Source organism: Styela clava, chromosome 11 (assembly GCF_964204865.1).
Source record: "Styela clava chromosome 11, kaStyClav1.hap1.2, whole genome shotgun sequence".
Lineage (NCBI taxonomy): Eukaryota > Metazoa > Chordata > Ascidiacea > Stolidobranchia > Styelidae > Styela > Styela clava.
In genome coordinates, this window is record NC_135260.1 from 20,505,031 (window position 1) to 20,527,709 (window position 22,679).

The window sequence follows — 22,679 nt, forward strand, 5'->3', positions numbered from 1 at the left end:
ATTCTTAAAACTTTCACAATGATTAAAGTTGAAGATTTCATCGAGATAAAAACAGCGAAGGTTATCATTCAAATCGTTTTATATGAACATAAGGACATGCTAATATATGGGCCATCAGAAAGATCTGAATGGTTTAAGAAAATAATAAACCTCTGGAACTTATGTAGATGTCTAATCAATGGCATCAGAAAATGGAGGGTGAGCATTTTTTTTTTCTTTTTTTTCGCAGTGAAAAAAAATATGTACGGGTATATGGAATATTCATGATCGGAATATGAAATGTTTTAACAATAGAAACATACCAACAATACAATATACAAAATAAATGCTTTTGCACCAATCATTTTTAAGATTTAAACTTTTTGAAGACACATTTTTAATAAAATTCAGAATTGATCGTGAACAAATCGACCTCTTCAGGTTTTTTCACCCAAGTTCCAAGACCAGCTGCCCTGAATCCAGCATGAAGGTTGGTTTTCAACTCCTGAAATGTAAATAACTATAGATATTATTTGAGAATATTGCTTTTTGTGTTCAGTATTCATACGAACGTGAAAAAATTACAAATGCAGATCGTTTAGAAGTGATCACTTGCAGCCAATCAAACAAAAGATAATATGACAGATTTCATTTTAAATAGTACATTTGTAAGATATGATTCACTCCTGCAACAAATCTTAAGATAAAAATGGCAGAAGATGACTAAAAGAATATTAACATGAATCTCTTGAATATGAATATGAAAGTGAATATTAAATTGGATAAACAAAAGAATGCTTGATGAATTATAAAGTCCTGTTGTATTTACTTGATACTCTGTGGCTAGTTTCTTCATTTCACCATATTGTGTAGTTTTGCAATCTAGAGGAATATTAACTTTTGGTTCAAGTCCTTGGATATTTGTCAGTTTGCGAAACATTTGATACATTTCCGTTTTACATAAATTCGACGAAGCCTCGTCATTATCTTGTAGTTTTCCTGTAAATGGATGAAACAATTTTCTCAGTTTAGCTATTCATACATGCCGGCAAAAGTTGAATAAGAAATGATTACTTTAACTATTACCTGTGACTGTATTGACAATGGTTGGATTTTCATCTCCCAAAGTCCAGTGAAGACAAAAACCAGGTGCTTTGCCAGTGTTTCTTCCGACTGTGACATAAATAATAACCTTATTCATAAACTAGTTGATATTACAATGTACAGATAGAGTTATATTTTGCCAAGAATGAATTGGAAAATTCTGATTCCAGCGTTGTGTAGAATCAGAATTTGGAATATTGAATTGCATTGTGTACGACAAAATGAACTGAAGTTATCTTATTGTCTTGAGATATTAATACTGAAAACATGATCCATATTGCAATGCTGTTGGTACTACATGAAGCGTTTGGACAAAGTTAATCAACCACTGTAATACGTGGACTATCCAAAATAATTAATTCCAACAAATTTTAAAATTAGAGTTCGGATATTTTTTTTACCTTCGGTTTATCTTAAGTTTACCAAAGAAAATCCTACAGAATACAATTTTGTCACTCAGACAGTGAAAATAGAATGTTTTAGTTCAGAATTAAAATATTATTCAAAATAATGTATATGTAGGCCTATATATTTAAAATTTTTAAAAATAACGTTTTATATATATTTCACACAAAGTGAGTGCATGGGACTTGCAGCCTTTGATGCCAACATATATCAAAATATGATTTTGTACATGATATGGATTCCTATGATTTATTATTCTGCTACCTGGATTGGTAATTGGTGCCAATACCGGCCGGTGTATTTTGTATGGTTCTTTTATAATCTGTTTATTAGTATCCACTGTTGTTTCTCCGTTGACAACATTTTCACTGTTATTTTGAGATTGTGCGAAAGCTGCAATGGCTTCCTTAACTCTTCCATGAAGTCCACGAGACAAATGAATTCCATGATAAAGAGATCCGAGAATAATACTCGATAGATATACAGGCTCAATATATAAACTAAGCAATGATCCTTGGAGTCCGAGTACATTCCATCTGTGATAAAAAAGATCGGATTTTGAAGCTATAATTATTAATTAATAATATAACATGGGAATTGTATTAAATTTCACAGACGACCAGAATATAGAATCTGAAAATATGATTTTATAGGTAATTTGCTTACTAGGGTTGGAGGAAGCGATCAAATTATTTAGAACCCCACCTTCTCCCCACACCAGTACTACTTGTAGCCGTGTTTACAGCGAAAGTGAAAAAATTTATCTCATTAATACCTGAAGCAGCTCAATGTCATTCTCGCATGCATAATGTACTTCGGTTCTTGTATATGAAACGTTAAAAGAATATCATATGAAATGTTAAAACATAAATGTCATATAAAGATGTACCCGTGAATTATAAAAACCAGCAAAATTAGAGGCGAAATATTAGGTACGTCGGACTAATAAACGAAATAGCCTAGCGATTTCTTTCAAGTTTGAGTACTGAAAACAGAATTGAATTATTTGTATTCAACATACATGATCATGCTAATACAACGGTATAAAAGTATTCAAAATACCTTGCCAATTTATCACTACAGGACATGGTCAATAATCTTTCTCCACCAATAATTGAATCCCATGGTTGGTTGCCATCAGCAACAATACCAGATTTTTGCACGACAGGTATCGTTCCTTCACCTGCTTCAATTTTTGTTCTCAATTGACCTCTAGATATACGATTCGGATGATCATCCTCGTGTTCTGTAAAGTACAGTTTCATGGTGTAAATGGAATACAGGAAAAGTATGAAAAAATCAAAAAATGCAATCGCGGAGTGAATCGCATCAATATAGGCTAAACTAGAGAAAATCTAATACTGTAGAAAAAATTTCCCACTGCACATCACTGGTACTGTAACAAAAGGTGAATCTAATTCAATAAGATAACACCATATATTTAGTAAAACTCAAATATTTTGTAATTACCTATGTCTAAGAACCAAAATATTGCAAACAGTGTTAATTATCTAAACTAAATAATATGTGCTGATTGGTGTATCACCTACGGTATATGTTAAAACTTTATCCTAATCAATTCCATTGGTTTTATTGTATCAATAGACACGCTTATATCTTTTTCGCCTTGTTAGTGTTCTACAGTCTATATGGCAACCAGATAGTCATTTGCGGATACGACAATTCAAAGGAGAATTGCGACAATATCTCTACCCTTACTCTTAACATATCAATTACTTTGAAAAATTTTAGCATAAGGCCAAATTGGAATTGATGCAAACTAATTTTATCACTCGAAAACAACAAAATAATTCAGCATATAGGCTACTAAGAAAGATATGGTACGTGTTAGGTGTTACATATCCAAATAATGTTTTTGATCTTACTCTTAGTCTCGTGGGGTGAGAATATCCTTGAATCTCCACATGGTGATGTGTTAATGTATAAATGAAAATAAACATCAGATTTCAGACGATACCCAACATTGTTTTCACAAGCTTCAAATATCGTTTTCACTTTGTCACTATAAAAATAAATAAAATTTAACAATAATATAAAAAAACAGTACTTCAGAATCAGATCTTAAATATGTACCTTGAATATAACAATAGCTGATCATAGAGAAACCTTCTCAATCCTCGTCTGCAAACTATTTCAGCATGACAATCGTTCATTGCAGTTCCCTGAAATTATTTACATAATTATGAACGGCTATACCGAGGTAGAGTACATTTTATTTTCTAAAACTCAAATGAAATTCCTAAACAAGATATAATTTGCTTTTATAGATGATATCATTGATGACGAATGACGATACAACTATGTTGGAACCTAGTAGAATGCAGATAAAATTTCAGGAATACTATTTTTATTCAGATTTGAGTTGACTAGGGCTGGTCATTTTTGAATACTATATCATTTTAGAATCAAATAAAATATTTTTTTAATCAAATTGAGTTTTGAATATTTGAAATATATATTTTTGTATGATTTTTTTATTGTAAGTGGTCCTCCAGGCACCAAATTACTGAAACCATAGAATCTATTACAGAAGGACATAGTGTCAAACTCAATAAGAAACATTGAGGGATGATACACTGTAACAAATTAACTAATAATTTTGGAAATAATGACATCAAGACTAAAAATAATTCCTAAGTCATAAATATTGGAGACTATTCAAGAACATTCTAAATATGACATTTCAATATAACGTGCAAAATAGCAAATAATTTCCCATGTGATATGTTAAACGACCTTGTTTTACATGAATAATCAGTGTAAGAACGGTCTCGAATAATCGAGAAAATTGTGTACCCCTTTAAAATGCGATCTCAAACATACAAGAGATCGTCGTCCTTATCGTCGAATATCAATAATTCTGATGATTGCTACGCAACTGTTAAGAATAATACCTTGAAATTGTAAGTTGGTTTATTTGATTTAATTTATTGTAATATATTTATCGAAGGAAATAAAATCTATACAGGCAATTGTCTAGATCCTTGCTGTTATATCAAATTAACAGACGTCTCGACTTGAACAAGTAACAACCGATTATATTCTGTTTGGAGTCAGATTAATATCTAACTAGTTTAATTAGCCTAATTAGCAACTACAACCAGAAGTCGTCTCAACACCTTGACTTTGGTGGTCAACAGTGATTCGAAATTTTTTTCAAAATTGATTCGAATAATTTACCATTTGATTCCAAATGCCAGGCCTTGTTATGACCAAGGAAAAATATTTTCGAATAGTTCAGAATTCATGAATATTCTGAATTGACACATTCTCGCAGCAATTCGGCAAATTTTTCACAAAGAAACGACATACTTTCAGTCAGTATCAATGATGCAATAAAAATTCAAAGCAATAATAATACAATTAACTTCAATTTAAAACACATGACAGACATTTTTTATTATTTGAATTCAAACAAACAATAATTACCATTGTAGATAAATGTCCTCCATCAATACACTTGGTACCAGTTGCAACTGTAATCACTTCACCCTTTTCTACATCCGGGCCTGAAGTTTAGAATAGAATATTTATATTTCCAGGGGAAAATAAAGCACAAACTCTCATCCAGACATCAATCTAGGTGGGACTTGGGGAAGCTAGCTATTTCCTCATTTAAGATACTAGAGTTAGCTAATGTAGGATACCGTAATAAAACGGCGCTTGCACACCACCTTGCTACCATAGAAAGTCATGCAATCATTCTAGAAATAAACAACTATCCTCCCATATTGAGTTAATAACTGCACCCACGCAAAGTGATCAATGTGTGACATCGTTGTTTTGATACATATTACAATGAGATACCAACAAAGTATAAAAGGATTTAAAGTTTGAATTTCCGAGGAGAGAATGAATTTAATGATTTAAAAACAATAGGATAACATAGTATCATCAATTTACAATGATAAAAAATAATACTGATGCCAAACCAGTTGTACGCAGTATCTTCAACTCTTACAACTAGGGAGTCAATATAGGAATCTTAAGTTCATAGATGTCAAAACAACTTCCAATTACATGAATAACGATACAGAGCTAATATAGAATTATTAGCATTACGTTATGCATAGAAAGATGAAACAAAATTTGGACCTCCAGAAGTATGCGCACCAAGATGGCGCACAACCTGAAAATGGTATGTGTGTGTACCGGTTAGGATTCAGGTTGTACGACATCTTGGTGCGCATACTTCTGGAGCGCCAAAAATTTTTTCCATTTCAACATTATGAAAAATAGTTTATGTCCAGAATCTAGTTAAAGTAAATCGGGAATTATTACTTCCAACATTTTATGAAATCAAATCGAAATCCCTGTTTTTCTGTCGGATTTGCCATTTTTTGCAGTGATGTAAGACGAGATAATTTATTTCGATTTCCACCAAGGTAAAAAATGGCAATGCACAAGACAAACATGAGATGTAAAGAACCTCCTGGGTTCTAACCTAATGTTATTCTAGTTAATATTAACCTAAACACCACAATGTTATTTGCAGAGCAAGATCATTGCATCATAGATACATTTATAATATTAGAAATTGATTAGAAACCCGAATGCTAGATAATCAAGCTATTCGAATGAAGAATCTGTACCGGGAAATGATCAACAATGCAAACCTACCATTTTCTCTTGTCATAACAATCCCTGCAAGAACTTTATGATTTTCATTCTTCGTTAAATCATCAGTAACGTTGGCGAATTTTTGTTTAACCAGCTCACAAATCAAATCAGGCAATTTCTGAACATAATACACAACACAACACATAAACATCACATGAATATAGAATATATATGTATATACATGATTATATGAGAAGAATTTTATACAGGATTCAACATATAGGAATACAGTAACACCAACTACGCACATATATCTTACAATTCCTGTTAGTTGAACAAACTATTTCACTTAAATATTATTAAATATCAACCTCACTCAGAATCAGAATAGAAAATTTGTCCTCATGGAAGGAAGCTCAGATATCATATTAAAACGTTCCGCTTATTTCCAACTACCGGTACTTTTAGCCTGTCTCAGATACTTGTTATTCATATTTAAGAATTTTCGGAGCCTGCATTAAAAAACTTATCTCCCAATTTGAATTAGGTTATGAGTCAATATGCTATTAGCCTTTTCACTATTTTCTTTGAAAGATGAATTGAGACATGTATCAAAAATTTCGATCTATTATTTCCACAAGAAATTTAATTTCCATAGAGTGTTCCGCAAATAGTTTATGATATGAAAAATATTCCGCAGTTGAGAAAAGTTCAGAACCCCTCACTTTCCTATCTGAGAGTGAAAAATAACCAATATAGTGTGTACCAATATGGAGGTAACTAATTTTGTTCGTCTACTTTACATCAAGTCGAAAAATCGGAATAAAATCATGGCTCAACCCTAACATGGTACACACACTACAGGAATACTAGACTTTCAAATATTTCAACAAAAAATCATGAAAATTTTTCAATCATTGAAAGATTGATTGAATCGACTTGCTAAAGAATACTTATATAAACATTTAAAACAAAATATGTTACAATCCACAAAACTCAAAATGTTGGGATACCTACCCCAGCATCAGTAATAGCTGTTTCATCTGAACTATCAGTGCTTAATATTGGAAGTTGATCCACAGTTTTATTGCTCACAATTCCAAAGTGATCTTTTAATGCTTTGAGTGCAACAGAAAACTTGGCTAATTTCTGTAAAATAAGCAGGAATCATTTAAAGGCAAATATAATAACATTCAAACTGATATAGCTTAGTATCCTTAGATCCCAATTGTTACCTTGATAATTTTGATTAATTCCAAAATAAATAATTATGAGGGTTTAACATGAAATACTATCATTTGTTCCTGAAAGGGTTTCTTCCAAATTATTGAAATTTTTGTTAATTCATAATAATCCATAGACTCAAAGAAACATTAAAAACGCAACAGAAGTTTCATACTTGACCCGGGTGAGATGATAGATAACCTAACCATATGGGTTGCCAGCCCATGTCAGGCTCGGGATATTTAACCAGTTATTAGCTATTAACTGCCAGCGGTTACATGAACCACCCTACGATTCAACAATCATCTTCGTACATAATTGTCCCCCAAGGAATTTAAACCTGCGAAGGGTAATTGAAACTATTGAAACTGCGATGGAGAAAACTTCTAACTTTGCATGATGCGGCAATCGTCATGCCAGTAAACTAATTGATAAATGCATGAAGTCACAAATTCTGACAAACTATCAATTCTGGGGGCTTACCTTATCACAACATGAAAAACTCCCAGTGCCAATGATAACATTACCTTGCTTCTTCCCTCTCCTGAATAACTTTTGCCTTCTATATCAATAGTTGCCTTAAATGATTTACCATAACTTTGATCAAAAGCGTACTGTAATCCCGGTAGTTTATGATTGAGTACCATGACAGGATGCATATCTAAGTAGAAAAAGATGATGTATGTTGAAGGGCATAGGTTCCAAAACTTGTCAAACTCGAAACATCTTTACTTTTCGTAATACAGATCATCTGACAAGCTTTGGAAACAAAATTTCCCTTTTTTTACGATAAGAAAAAGTTTTATAATGTATGCTCATTAATTCAATGTGATACGCGAGCTTGTTTTTGTATATAAATGACTGAATATCCGATATAGGTTTCTCTATCTAGGTTGAATGATGAATTTAAAATTTTTCATTACATTTGATATATTGAATTAGGTTCAACTAATGAATTGCAAATAATTTTATAAATGAAAACATTTTCTAGAAATTGTGTTTCAAGTTGATGCTGCAGTACAACAAACAATTGAAATTGCGCTTTAAAAACAATTTGAAAACACTATGAAAATCGAAATGGTGTGAGTTGTATTATACAGTCTCAGAAAAGTTCAGAATCAAAACTTGGTAATTGGTTAATTGGTACGATTTTTAATCACGTATAATCATATTTGAAATTATTGAAGAAACTTAAAATGATTAGAAACAAATTTGACAATGCATTACCTTCAGGTGTAGGGGTAGTTTGTTTTGATCCAACAGTATTCAGTGGAGGAGGAAGCACTGGAACATAACTTGTCATTGAAGCAATGAGGTGCGGAACAACAGATGATGGCATCTAAATATTTATTAATTGCCATAAAATCGTCGGTATTCGCGTAGTATGTGTATCAGGTTAGGTCATTTTAGTACTATTACGAGTTCCGAGGCTGTCTGTGTTAGACAAGTGAATATCCCCCTGCCCATAGGCTTCAGTCCCTTTACACAATTTGATGTAAAATAGACGAACAAAATTAGTCACCTCCATGTTGTACATATACTTCTGGAGCATCCAGTAGTCAGCAAGTGTTTGACAAGATTAAACAAGGACTCGTCCATTGTCTTTAACCCAATTACATAAATTAACCCAATTACGTAAGGAAACCATTGTTTAAAACAATATAATTGAAATATTATAATGAATATATAGATGAATAACAGATTTTATTGAAACATTTTAACAAAAACCTGTGCAACAATGGCTAATACATAGACATCCCTCAGACCACTAATAGTATCTTGACTTAGGTTTCCCATACTAGGCTCTGATATCCATCATGATGGGAGAACATGTACCTGTACATAATCACTGAAAATATCTGGATCATCCCATCCTAAGTCATCAGAAGTAAAATCAAACTGTGAGGGAATGTGAGGAATAGCGAAAGGATGGACTGGTGGTCCCATCATACCAGGCATCAATTCTCTGTAGTGATATAAATATCTATGTTTTATATTTAAGACACGAATCTCATACTAGAATAAACTTTTACAAAACAACCAATTATAGCGAACTATTCATAAAATATACAGCGCATGCAAACAAACAATAATACGAGGGTGGTCACATAGCTGTTGGTTGCTTATGGCTTTCTCAACTATCAAGTCCATGCATCCAAAAAAAATATTCAACTATTTCCATGATGGACATGGACTGGTAACCAGGCGAGTAGAGTGCCATATGATTAACTCATATTATCGGCTTTCTTTTCCTTCAGAATAAATATGAAACTCCTATCCTACCCGAGAGGCTTTCGTTCAAACTTCATATTGCAAGAAAAAGACTACATACGTACTTCAGAATAATTCCGGCACAAACATGCTTTGCAAGTTTTTTCGATCGTTCTTCTCCGACAAAAGTTTGTCCCTGTACTTCCACTGATGCTTTGAATGATGGTGTGTTCACATTACCACAGCTGGTTATTTCAAATTTTAATCCTGAGTGGAACAAATAAAAGTAAGATAGTTTTGATTTTTACCATCATGAATTTCAGAATATTTTATTTATGTTCACTGGCTTTGAATATCATGGGATGTATTATGAGTGAAAAGATTTGTTAGTTCCCATAACTGTCAATGGCAGCTTTCTCTACGGATCAGGTCAGATATTTATTTCCATGATGTAAGATTTAATAAGATTTAACAAAGAAATATAATACGATAGGAAATAAAAAAAAACAGAAAATATTGACTCATAGCCGTTTACGAGGGGGCACAAAATACTTGATGAGACTACTACAAAGTTTAAATAATGACTCGGACTAGCAACCATAGTCTGTCTTATCTCTCATCCGAACAAAAAATCTCATTCTAAAATGGATTGGAGAAAAATCAAAATAACAAACCAGGGAAAGTTTCATTGATTATCATGAGAGCATTTTTGGGTTGAGAATTAGGTTTTGGCCTTTTGCCATAGAACGGCAATGGTTTTCTCATCTTCCTTTTTCGCACAGGTTGCACTGTTTCCTCCATATCTTCAAATATCAAAAAATGAAAACAAACAGTCATATTAATTCAATTTTAAATATTCTTTGTTTAACAGCTTTGTTAAATACTACCAAACAGGCAATACGTAAACAGACAATAATATATACCAGGGGTGGCCAACCTGCTTCCGACTGCGATCAACTAATTTCAAAATAGCACAATCGACTGAACAGACAATAATATATACCAAGGGTGGCCAACCTGCGTTCGACTGCGATCAACTAATTTCAAAATAGCACGATCGACTGATAGGTAATGCAGTCATACAAAAAATGAATGAGTAGGCCTATTGAAATATGCAGATAACTGCAATCACGCATACAAAAATTCTTCCGCCGCCAATAAGTTCCGCTCTGTGGCCGCATTCTTAATGAAATCGCCACAAAAATTAGTATTTTTTATGTTCCATTTAATTTGATTATGTAATTGTACTCGGAGCCAAGACACGCAATATTCGGCACGTGTACATCCATTCCTAAACCTTGGCAGCGGTGAAACTTGCATTTATTATGTGATAATATGCCATATCAGACTTGTCTAGACTAAAATCGTAATTGACGTGTTGGCCACCCCTAATATATACATACAAGATATATAAAATCGGAATGGAATGTTTCCAGTTTTTTTTATATAGCCAGCCTAATTTATTACATCCCGGGTCAGGTGATGCGCATATGATTTGAACCCAGATCTTTAACATGTACCACCAACAAAATTGATCACAACACGCTAGCCACTAGGCTACTACGGCCACGATATTACAGAACTGGATTTGAAAAGAAAAATACTTTTCTAACCAGCACATCCAGCAGACTCAGTAACATCACCAATAGAAGTAGCCTCAGTTTCAACTTTTATATCAATATCTTCACTGTCATTATTTTTTTCTTCAGTTTCATCAACATTCTGGTTATGATCCACCTGTTCCGGTTTAATTTCTTGAGGTGGAGATTCTTCGAGTACTAGTTCGGGCTCTGATGCCGATTCCAATTTAGGAGTAATTTCGAACCCAATTGTGGGTTGCTCAACAGTTTCAGAGCTACTGACTAAGACAGACTTTTTGGACTCAGCGTCATCATTGCTAGCTAAAATAATAGAAGCCAGTGTGAATACAAGCCAAACATATCAAATTTGCAATAAAGGAGACCCCAACTCAACTCAAATTTTTGCATCTGATTTTAGATTATTACCAACAAATTATTGCTTCAGTTTCGAATTCGTCCAAAACAATTTTTGAATTATAAAATTAAATAAAAAATTTAATTATTCATAACGCAACAACTGATTGTTGAATATATTCACACTGACTTCCTAATATTTTAAGTGAATTATGATGACGCTAAGACGAGCCAGCTTACCTGATAAATGACTGAGTAGGTAAAAAAATAAGCAGTTTGTACTATTGTCATAATAATTGTTGGAAAATGTAACTACGGTAGCAGCAAGCTTAAAGCCTACACAACCCATCGAGTTGTGTTTGATATACCATCTCAATCTTAAAACCGAATTGCTCATCACATCAAGAAGAATGGTATCAAATTCACATATTTCTTTAATGTTATCAAACAAGATAATGCACTAATGTACTATTCAATCTTTGTTTTCAAAATGTTTTTGTTAGCGAAACTTTAATTTGTTGTTTTCACTATTTTCGATTGTTTTTTAAAAAACACTTTAGGCTACAATAATTAGCGTAAGTATTTGCCTATATCTAATTGATTGTTATTAACATTCTTTTAACTCAGCCAAGAAAGAGATCAGTGTTTTCAAAAATAGGAAAATCAAAAACATGTTCAAGACAAACGAAACGAGCATGTTGCATTGATTTTTCAAAAGAAATTTGAATAAAGTCAAATTCAATTCTAATTCATGATGTACATTCCAGTCACGTAACTGATTAGGGATAAAAATACAGTTGAGCAATCCTGACTTAAGATGGCATTCACATAAACACTGCAGTAAACTAGGTTGCTATAAAATTAAAAATCCAGCACATGTTGTGTGATTGCAGTTTTGCAATACATACGTTCTTGATCTTTTTTGACAATATGAGTTGCATAAGTCTTTGCTCTTTCTATCAGAATGTGCTTGTTTCCATATTTCGGTAACCCTTTACTGTCCAGATATTGCCTCAACTCAATAACCTTAAAAGTGTACACAAATTAGTTTAAAATGGAATAATACAAGAAGGTACCGGTAAGTATAAAGAAATAAAGTTAAATTCAAATCCAATGATACTGGCTAAAATCGTTTTTATAAAATATTACAAAGAGACATAATTTTGAATTGAAATTTTGTGATAAATTTACAATAGGCTTTGTCTAATTGAATGGTTTGAAAGCCAATTGGCTCAGAAGGCATTTAGTGAAAATCTAACTAATTTGCAAATGTAAGCATCAAAAGACTACCAGACAGAGAAAAAGTGGATTTGAGACTTGTTGGTTGTGGTAAGCTAATGAGTGAAAATACCAACTCAAAAGGTATTTTAAACATTTCTCAAGTACAAAACATCTGATTTTCAAAAAAGTAAAGATAATACCCTAGGCTGAAGCAGCTTAGATATCTCACTAATAATATCCCATGGGATTCCAAACAAACTAATTATCGGTAGTGGCACTTAGGGATTTCCTAACGTTTTACACGATGCAGTAACTGTTCCCACATTCAAAACTTGTTGAATAAGTTGCAATCAGATTATCAATTCCTACCTTCATTTCTTCAAAATTCATTTTCTTTGTTGCTGTTAGTCTTTGATAACAAGAAAACTTTGGAAATCCAAATTTTGAACATTTGTCACATGAATATAGAAATGAAGCAGATTTTTTTATAAATGTTGAAGATATGTGCCTACATATAATTAGCATAACATAAAATATTCTGATATAAAATAAAACTGTCAATTAGTGAAAGATACAAATATATATAATAATGAAAACCAAACAAAATAGCATTACAGAAATATCATGCTTTCGTGTAACTAAGTTGATATGATATATTTAAATACAGAAATTGAATTATGTTTCATAAAACATATTCTTTAATGAAATTTGTGGGTAATAAATACATAGTTAATTACATGAAAAACTGGAGGTCTTGGAAATTTATAAAAATCGCTATAGATTGTCTGTACTTTTCTTTTACTCTTTTCTTTAACTATCAAAATCCTAAATTGTGAGAAAATCTCAAAGTATATGAAAGAATTTGCTCAAACATGCGAGGTAATATAGTTGGCACCAGGTAAGATTGCACCTATAGTTATCATTAGTGTAATCAGGATATGTGTGGCCCGAAGCAAAAATCAGTGGTTAAAAAAAAATAGAAGCCTGAATGTTTTACATAACATGAAAAGAAAAAGGTAATTATATAATCATGATGATGTGCAGTTTTATTTGCTGCCATCTAAATCAGTGTTTCTCAACCCTACACCGCAGACTCATAGGCGACTACGAAGTACCCTGATGAGTCTGCATACATATCGACTACATGAGCATTTTTATGCAGAGAAACGATATTACAACCTAAAGCAATTATATTTCTAAAAAATTAACCATTTTATTTATGCAAAACCTCGATCTGTTTCGTGACAACATACTTTTCGTAGTTTAAAATTATTTTCCCCACATGAATGGCAAGACGAAAGCAAGCATTCACATATTACGTACACAAGTAATTGGCGCTTGGGTTTACTCTACAACCTGAAGAGGACATTAGATGAACTTTGACTTCCATGGACCCCAGTTTTGACGAATTGGTGGAAGAATTTCATGTTATCAAGCATTATTAATGGTATTTTTAGTTGTCCTAATAAATAAACAATCTAGGTGAATCATGTTTATTTAATTTTCGTATCTTGATTCCACCACCATTCATTTTGCTTCAAAAATGGTCTGCGGTAAAAAATGGATGAGAAACACTGAATTAAACACTACAGTTCAATATTATTGAAGTGCTAGTGCAAACTAGATATAAAAATTATATTAAGCAGGGTTATAAACAGTGGTGAGATTCAGCCGGTTCGCACCGGTTCTATAGAACCGTATCGAAGAATTTTAGAAGATAAGCGAACCGGTTATCATTACTGGTTACTGTCAATGGATTTTTGCCTCTTATCTGACACACCAATTTTCGAGATCACATGTTTTTTACAAAATGTGAAATGATGAAGTTCGCACGTAACAGTTATACATTGTGTTAGTTTTTTATAATTGTAGTGTTATTTTGAAATTAATTAGGATGTAATTAAAAATAATCAGTTTACTTGCTAAAAAGATATGACTCCTTGTAACAAAACCGCCAAAAAATATGACTTTTGTGATGGAACCGGCTGACAAAAAATTTGAATCCCACCACTGCTTATAAACCTCTTCAAATTTGCCGCAGTACAGTAGGAAGTTATAGAAAAATCTTTTTCAGAAAACTCTCAGAAAAAAAATTATCAATATTCGTTAAACTATTATTTTACGAACTCAAATATATCACAGATTCAAATAATCAAAATTATTATCCAATTTGTTTAATTAGCCTATTGCAACACAATCATACTTACGTCCAATTTAAAAAATTCTGACCAAATCATGATTTTACTGCAAAATAAATTAATGTAGATCCCAAAATTTATAATCAATCAAGAGAAGAGTGCTATATTACTAAACTACGGTACATCTTTTACAGGGTCGTAATTATATACTAAGATATATAAATACTAATCTATCTAAAATAGGAGTACAATTCCACACATCATGCAATTATAAATAATAAAAATAGAAGCATGCAAACTCAATGTTAGCATCATAAAAATACATTAGAGGTAAAATATCTTTATAAGTAGTTCTTCATTGTATAAAAATATATTGCCAATGAAGTGTACACAATTAAACATAACAGATTTGCGGTTGTTGCGTGAGGCATCTACTTATTCCTTGTCTATGCTCTAATAAAATGAAAAATTTTAGCAGAACAACTTCAAACTAAATTATCCAACAGAGTCGAACTCATATCAAGAGTTTGTTAAATACAGCTAAGTAAAAAAAACTTACATAAATTTATTTGTCACAATAATGTGAATATGTGATTGTGAAACTAATAAATGTATAAAATGTAAAATTACTAAGCAACCTAGAATGAAGTGAATAAAAAATTAGTTGGTGGGTATAATTGTAGCATTCAATAATATTATAATTACAAGTACTATAATCAAAAAATGGTAGCATGTAATCGAAAATTACTACTGAAGAAAGATTTACGATTTACTTTTTTGCACGAACGTCTGATGAATAGCCTACCACGAATGATGATTTTTGATAGCATGACAACATTGTTAAACACAATATATTAATTTTTGGCATGACTAAGACATAACTGACTATTTGTAAATCACATGCTGCTTGTATAGTTCGAAGGTATGTCATACAGTGTCAATGTGCAATGATTCATTATTATCCTAATCTCTGTTCAGTTCCCACCAACATTTTATGTAAACAGGAATGAGCACACTCTATCTAACTTTAAAAGGTGCATTGTTGTATTTCGATCAATTGTGGGCTGTGCAAATGTCTATGAATACAACACTGCATTCATGAATTATCCTCTTTAACTTAATGACTTAACTTCAAAATTCTTTAAAAATTAACTGATTTTAAACATTTATAGACACCTACACCTGTTATTGCAACAAGTAATGTCAATGACAGAAAAATTTCTGTTTTTACTCGTTGAAAAGTTGGACTGGTTCCAGAAGAGACGATTTTTTCAGCGATTTTTCCTTCTTTATTTTCATGAGGAAATGGTATATCAGGAACTTCTATTCCAAGAAATCGACATAAAGGTTCCCAACCTTCCTTTACACTGTAGATAAGAAGTTTATCTTTGGAAGCATTCTGAAATTAAAAAGAGAAGAAATGCATAAGGTGACTGGAATCGATCCGCAGAAAATCAGCATCTTGGCCCAGATTTTCAACAAAACAACTGATTGGTTCACCAAATGCCAGGAAAATAATCAAGATAACAAACATGTATAATCACAGTTGAAGAATTAAACAAAATACTTGGTCCCAATGCTCTCTTGAAGGCTTAACATTACATAGCAAGGCCAGATAGATAACTCTATATAAGTTTTCGTCAAATCACTTTACTATCATTTCAATATTGATTCTGACTTCTTGAGTCTAATGTACAATTCTTTACTTTAGTTTTGATATTAAATGTACTCACACGTATTACACCACAATTGTGTTTCCGAAAAGCAAGTTTCTCAAGTAATGGTCTGGAAACAACTTTTGTCCAGGGAAATATACCCTCACCACCAAAGCAATTAATACCTAAAAAAAACTATAATTTAGTATATTAACATGATAAATAATCATGGGTCATCTTTCACGAGACTTATTTGCATCATTCTGCAGTTACTGCTATTCTCAAGAATTAAGAAAATTCGTCAAACTCTAAGCTACATAAAAATTATCATATTCGACTACGACTCCTAATTATACTTGGCTTAAGGTTCAGAAGAAACAAATAAAGTTTCTGTTTTCAGCTTCTGACTGGAATCTAAGCTAATTTTGACTGTGAAAACATTTCAGCAATTGAAAGCTTTTTTCAGTTTCAGTTGAAAAGTTGGTTTAGGTTGAAAATTGTAAGAACGACTCTCCACTTGTGATAAATTGTGAACAATAATAAATTGAGCTATAACCAATAATATACATACCGTACATTACATATACAGCAATACATTGCGTTTATCACAAATTGGCAATGCTATATGTACATACGCGACATATCGTCACAATACCCTAGACTAGAATCATTTGAAAAAAATTGCTGCCAAAATTACACGAAAATCAAGTTTAAATAAGTTCTCAATGTGGAAACAGCATTGAGGAGTCAACTCACCCATCTGATTCTGAAAATGCAAATGAAGTAGACTTGTAGGTGAAAGTAAATTTATCCATGTGTAGACAAATCCTTTCAAAGCCAACATTTGTTTGTGCAAACTAGTACACCATTCTTCCTCATCTCGCAACATCAGAATGATCTTTAACAAAACCAAATAATATAAGTAATGATATAAAAGAATTTGGGTCTTGTGTAGTTTCATACCTCAAGTACTTCAAGTGGGCGTAGAATAACGATTTTAGCACATGTCAATCCTAACCCCCACCTGACTGTGCCATCCAAAATGTAAGTCACCACGACGTCACAATCACGCCGTAGAGCTTGCCAAAGTATACCTACGCCGCCAAAAATGGCATCTGTGCCGACGATGAAGAACTTACTAATGGCAGCGATCTCTCTCATATCGGGATCGTTGCAACGAGAAAAATAGCTTGCTCGATTTCGGTTGATCGTCTGCGCATCTTGGATGACAGTTCGTATAGCTTGAAGGGCCTCATTTCGTCACTGTGACGTTGTAGTGGATGATGCAGTCAGGTGGGGGTTAGGATTGACATATGAAAAAATTGTTATGCTACGCTCACTAGAAGTACTTGAGGTACGAAACTATACTAGGCCCAAGAATTCATCAATGAAATTAATAAGCATATTGCTATGAAAAATATTTACATTTGGTGTATTTTGCTTAGGGATGTGAGTATCACTACTTGGGTAGGGTTTGTGGGTTATGACCCTGGTGGGATTCAGGGTTAGTTGTGATAATCAGTGAACCAGTTTTTAAGGCTATAAGTTTAACATGGTTTTCTAAAAAAAAAAAAAGAAAACCTATTGGCATTATGTTCAATATATAATTTGTTCTTGAAATTTTGAATCCACTGGGGAATGAGAATGACAATGCATGACATGACTGCTGGACTCTTGCCATTGCATAGTGGTTCACTCAAAGACCCTGGAGAGATATGGAAGAGGCTAAATAGTCAGTCAGTCGCTCTAATTGAGTGTACATTTGGATGGTAGAGGTTATATAACTTCTGGACAATTACAACTTCCTCTACCATCCAAATGTCCACACAATTAGAGCAACTGACTGACTATTCAGCCTCTTCTATATCTTTCCAGGGTCATTGAGGGAAGCAAATAACTAATATAAAGTGTTTTCAATTTTTTTGTCAGTTTCTATTTTTTATAATCATGAATTTTGAACTCATGGCAAGGGAAAAAATATTAAATAAAGAAGCATATATTTGCCAAATCCATAAAAACATCACACCTTTGCATCAGGAAATGCCTGAGCAATATCTTCCCAGAAATAACAACTAGGTAAATCACTGACAACATCAACATCTTTGTACATTTCATGGAAATCTTCTGATGTAGCGCCAGTTTGAAAAATTTTGATCCATTTTCTCCCATGATAATGAAAATGTTCTTCATAATCATAAACAGTATATCCTACACTTCTAAACGCTGAAGTCAAAGTTTTAGTTCCCGTTTTTGGGTATCCTGCAAGAATAACTTTCATTTTGCATTGAAGATAATGTTGATCTCCTTAGATGACTTTTCCAATGACTGAGACATATGAGTTACAATCCATATTATAATTCAGACTGAAAATTGCAAGGAAAATGTACAACAGATGACAAATACAAAATGATCGCCGACATAAACAGGACGTTGGAAATTGGAGGCATAATTTGAAAAAACTGTCAATTAATATTATAAAATACAAAGCACGTAAAAAATTGAAAATCAGTGAATGAATTACTTTTTATATAAAGCAATTCAATATTTTCATATTATACGAGTGACGGTGATCGGATCATCCATATTTTATCATTGAATTATAACAGATTCATGCTAAAAGCACAGGCTCGTGGTACAATTATTTTGTATAATGAAATATTTGAAACCGGGCATAAAGCAAAACATTCAGTCTATTAGTATAACAATACAATTTTCATTCAAGTAATCTTTAATTTGTTCAATTTGATTAACCAGGTAATATTACTGAATTACCAAACTGTTTATATAAAATATATGCATATTTACACCAACGATAGCTGAATCAAATAATAGCAAAACTGGTTTCCCTTGGAAAAGTTATCAGAAAAAATCGATACTTATTAAAATGGTCTGGTATTGATAGGGGTATTTGATTGCGATTGGCTCAAAATCCTGTTGGATGTCTCTGTTAGCATGTTTTGAATATCTTTTGCATAATTTAGTTGTTGTTTGACTGTATTAATATAGTTTGTATATACTTGCATATTAGAATTGTCTTTCATTTGGCTTGCAGTCAGTGGGGTATACTGCATGCTGAATATTGTTTGTGCAATTTGATCATTTGCTAGACATAGATTTGCCTCAATTTGATTACATATTGCATAAAATTGTTCAAGAGCTTTGTCAAAACGAGGCAGGAGACTTGTATCAACACTTTTTTCAAGATTGTCAATTGTCGCATTTGCGGCAAAATTTTGTCGAGCTACTGATATGAGATTCACAAGACATTCTTTCAACTGTGGAAGAAGTTGCTTAAATTTGAGAATACGATCGTGAGTGGCTGGCTGCGAGTTTCCTCCTTGACTCTCCTGGGGCTGATTAGGCTGGCTTGGTGCAGGCATTCTTTGACTGGGAACAGAAACACCAATTTCGGACTTTACAACAATTTGTTGTCCAACAACATTCACAGGCTGTCGTATTCCACCAATAGTCATCTGTGTGCCAACACCAGGGGCATTCAAAGACGGTTGTGATGGATTGATGGACCCGAGAGATGGGCGCTGTATTCCCTGCATTGCCATATTTCCTCCTTGCATTCCAGGATTTATTTGCTGGGAATGTGATGGTATCTGTACTGGAAGTTGTGGCATAGTGTGCATGACATGCATGCCTGGTTGAACTTGCTGTCGACCATCTGGAGTCTGGGAATACATCTTTATTAAATTACAAGTAGCCTACAGTAGTAAGTGATCAAACAAATCTGTGACTGAAATTACGGTATTGTAAGTTTCCAGACTAGAGATTTTAATATGGAAGTACCGGTACCATACAGCATTCATACGTATACTTCTGTACTTGTAATGGACTAATCTGTGAAGAACCAAAATCTGCAATTTGACTTTATACTACAGAAACAGTACACATTAATACTGTAATAAACATCCCATAATTAACCATTTCTGGATCTGGATAATTCAAGACAAGCAACTGCTTGGTATCGAGCAACCCCGTGCAACTAATATAGGCTTAATACCCACCATTTGAAAACCACTCAACTAGAATGAAAAATTAGTTACATAACTAATTCGCATTCATGCACCAAGAGCTTTTTAGTGAATAAATACAAATATCCTCCAGTTAATCAAGTAAAATGTTGTTTTAACCACTCGTTCACATGTTTATGACTCAAAAAACGTCATAATAACGGCGGAGCTAATTACGCAGAACTAAACTCAACAATTCAAATGGACAACACTAAAAGGCTGAAGGAAGAAACGGATGAAGTGGAGGGAAAACGGAAGTTGAAGTGTTCCCAAAGGGGAAAAATTAAAAAACACTAAAAGGCTGAACACTAAAAGGAAGAAGTGGATGAAATTTCTTCCGACGGGTAGTTAGGTGGCTGAAGTCACTAAAAAGCTGAACACTAAAAGGAAGAGGTGGATGAAATATTTTCCGACGAATAATGAGGTGGTTGAAGTCACTAAAAAGCTGAACACTAAAAGGAAGAAGTGGATGAAATTTCTTCCGACGAATAATGAGGTGGTTGAAGTCACTAAAAAGCTGAACACTAAAAAGAAGAAGTGGATGAAATTTCTTCCGACGAATAATGAGGTGGTTGAAGTCACTAAAAAGCTGAACACTAAAAGGAAGAAGTGGATGAAATTTCTTCCGACGGGTAGTTAGGTGGCTGAAGTCACTAAAAAGCTGAATACTAAAAGGAAGAGGTGGATGAAATATTTTCCGACGAATAATGAGGTGGTTGAAGTCACTAAAAAGCTGAACACTAAAAGGAAGAAGTGGATGAAATTTCTTCCGACGAATAATAAGGTGGTTGAAGTCACTAAAAAGCTGAACACTAAAAAGAAGAAGTGGATGAAATTTCTTCCGACGAATAATGAGGTGGTTGAAGTCACTAAAAAGCTGAACACTAAAAGGAAGAAGTGGATGAAATTTTTTCCGACGAATAATAAGGTGATTGACGTCACTAAAAAGCTGAACACTAAAAGGAAGAAGTGGATGAAATTTTTTCCGACGAATAATGAGGTGGTCGAAGTCACTGGTTGAAGTCACTAAAAAGCTGAACACTAAAAGGAAGAAGTTGATGAAATTTCTTCCGACGAATAATGAGGTGGTTGAAGTCACTAAAAAGCTGAACACTAAAAGGAAGAAGTTGATGAAATTTCTTCCGACGAATAATGAGGTGGTTGAAGTCACTAAAAAGCTGAACACTAAAAGGAAGAAGTTGATGAAATTTCTTCCGACGAATAATGAGGTGGTTGAAGTCACTAAAAAGCTGAACACTAAAAGGAAGAAGTTGATGAAATTTCTTCCGACGAATAATGAGGTGGTTGAAGTCACTAAAAAGCTGAACACTAAAAGGAAGAAGTTGATGAAATTTCTTCCGGCGAATAATGAGGTGGTTGAAGTCACTAATAAGCTGAACACTAAAAGGAAGAAATGGATGAAATTTCTTCCGACGGATAATGAGGTGGCGGAGGTCACTGAAAAGCTGAACACTAACAGAAAGAAGTGGATGGAATTTCTTCCGACGGGTGGTGAGGTGGCTGAGGTCACTAAAAATCTAATCACTATAAGGAAGAAGTACGTTAGGGTTAGATGATATTTTGTCCTATCAATTTTGAGGCGGTTGAAGTCACTAAAATACCGAACATTGGGAGAGTTAAATAGCCAAAACATATCCCGACGGAAGTGAGATTGGATGAAGACCCTGAAAGCGGACTGATGAGTAGGCATGCCCCTTTTAGATTTATGAATTGAATCGATTCAAATCGCAATTTTTTTCTAATCTGATTTACGCGATTCGAAAGAAAGAGAGCCGTTTAGCGAAGAAAAACAAACACTCCAAATAACACCAATTGCCAGACGGGAATGTAAATGAATTTTTCGTTATTTACTTTTATTGATCTGCCTTCATTCATTTTCATGTTCAGCGCAACACACCCTGATCATCACTCGAGATGCTGACGTGCTGTGTGGGTAATTAATTTCCTTCAATCTGTCAGTTGAGTGACTGACCTAAGTTTCTATCACACGCAAATTTAAATGGATCGTATACCCGAAAGTTCGTTGCAATTTTGTTAAAAATATGCAACAGCACACCTTCTCTGCGACTAAGTTATGGTACGCCTTGACATGATTTGATAAACGATCAGATACCGACTTCTAGAAAACATTTAATTTTGATTGAAATTTAATTTAAACTTCGTTGAAATTGAAATATTGGTACT

At 33.2% G+C, this 22,679-nt stretch overlaps 3 protein-coding genes across 3 annotated transcripts; all 3 read right to left on the bottom strand.

Annotated features, from left to right (window-relative positions):
- Positions 1 to 231: 231 nt before the first annotated feature.
- Positions 232 to 13,215, bottom strand: LOC120348201 (double-stranded RNA-specific editase 1-like). Its single transcript, XM_039418328.2, has 18 exons — positions 13,029 to 13,215; positions 12,347 to 12,464; positions 11,118 to 11,405; positions 10,179 to 10,307; positions 9,630 to 9,771; positions 9,130 to 9,259; positions 8,521 to 8,632; positions 7,821 to 7,954; positions 7,087 to 7,218; positions 6,130 to 6,247; positions 4,939 to 5,018; positions 3,583 to 3,671; positions 3,375 to 3,511; positions 2,551 to 2,734; positions 1,753 to 2,024; positions 1,066 to 1,152; positions 809 to 978; positions 232 to 484 (listed from the first exon to the last, which is right to left on the bottom strand). The coding sequence occupies exons 1-18, from the start codon at positions 13,182 to 13,184 to the stop codon at positions 377 to 379; spliced, it is 2,586 nt and encodes an 861-aa protein (XP_039274262.2). The 5' UTR covers positions 13,185 to 13,215; the 3' UTR covers positions 232 to 376.
- Positions 13,216 to 15,426: 2,211 nt separating this feature from the next.
- Positions 15,427 to 18,730, bottom strand: LOC144429546 (uncharacterized). Its single transcript, XM_078117623.1, has 5 exons — positions 18,479 to 18,730; positions 17,209 to 17,350; positions 16,531 to 16,637; positions 15,978 to 16,196; positions 15,427 to 15,435 (listed from the first exon to the last, which is right to left on the bottom strand). The coding sequence occupies exons 1-5, from the start codon at positions 18,728 to 18,730 to the stop codon at positions 15,427 to 15,429; spliced, it is 729 nt and encodes a 242-aa protein (XP_077973749.1).
- Positions 18,731 to 18,815: 85 nt separating this feature from the next.
- LOC144429930 (mediator of RNA polymerase II transcription subunit 29-like) lies at positions 18,816 to 20,217 on the bottom strand. Its single transcript, XM_078118178.1, has one exon. The coding sequence runs from the start codon at positions 20,142 to 20,144 to the stop codon at positions 19,332 to 19,334; it is 813 nt and encodes a 270-aa protein (XP_077974304.1). The 5' UTR covers positions 20,145 to 20,217; the 3' UTR covers positions 18,816 to 19,331.
- Positions 20,218 to 22,679: the final 2,462 nt, after the last annotated feature.

What these genes read in the sequence shown, in the direction of transcription:
- LOC120348201 (XM_039418328.2), bottom strand. Translation starts at nt 13,184, where the DNA reads ATGCTAATTATATGTAGGCACATATCTTCAACATTTATAAAAAAATCT. An exon ending in TGAATTTTGAAGAAATGAAG is followed by an intron (nt 12,465 to 13,028) that starts GTAGGAATTGAT and finishes TACACTTTTAAG; the next exon opens with GTTATTGAGTTGAGGCAATA. An exon ending in CATTGTCAATACAGTCACAG is followed by an intron (nt 979 to 1,065) that starts GTAATAGTTAAA and finishes ATCCATTTACAG; the next exon opens with GAAAACTACAAGATAATGAC.
- LOC144429546 (XM_078117623.1), bottom strand. Translation starts at nt 18,730, where the DNA reads ATGAAAGTTATTCTTGCAGGATACCCAAAAACGGGAACTAAAACTTTG. An exon ending in AGGCATTTCCTGATGCAAAG is followed by an intron (nt 17,351 to 18,478) that starts GTGTGATGTTTT and finishes GTTTTGTTAAAG; the next exon opens with ATCATTCTGATGTTGCGAGA. An exon ending in ACAATTGTGGTGTAATACGT is followed by an intron (nt 16,197 to 16,530) that starts GTGAGTACATTT and finishes TTTTAATTTCAG; the next exon opens with AATGCTTCCAAAGATAAACT.
- LOC144429930 (XM_078118178.1), bottom strand. Translation starts at nt 20,144, where the DNA reads ATGTATTCCCAGACTCCAGATGGTCGACAGCAAGTTCAACCAGGCATG.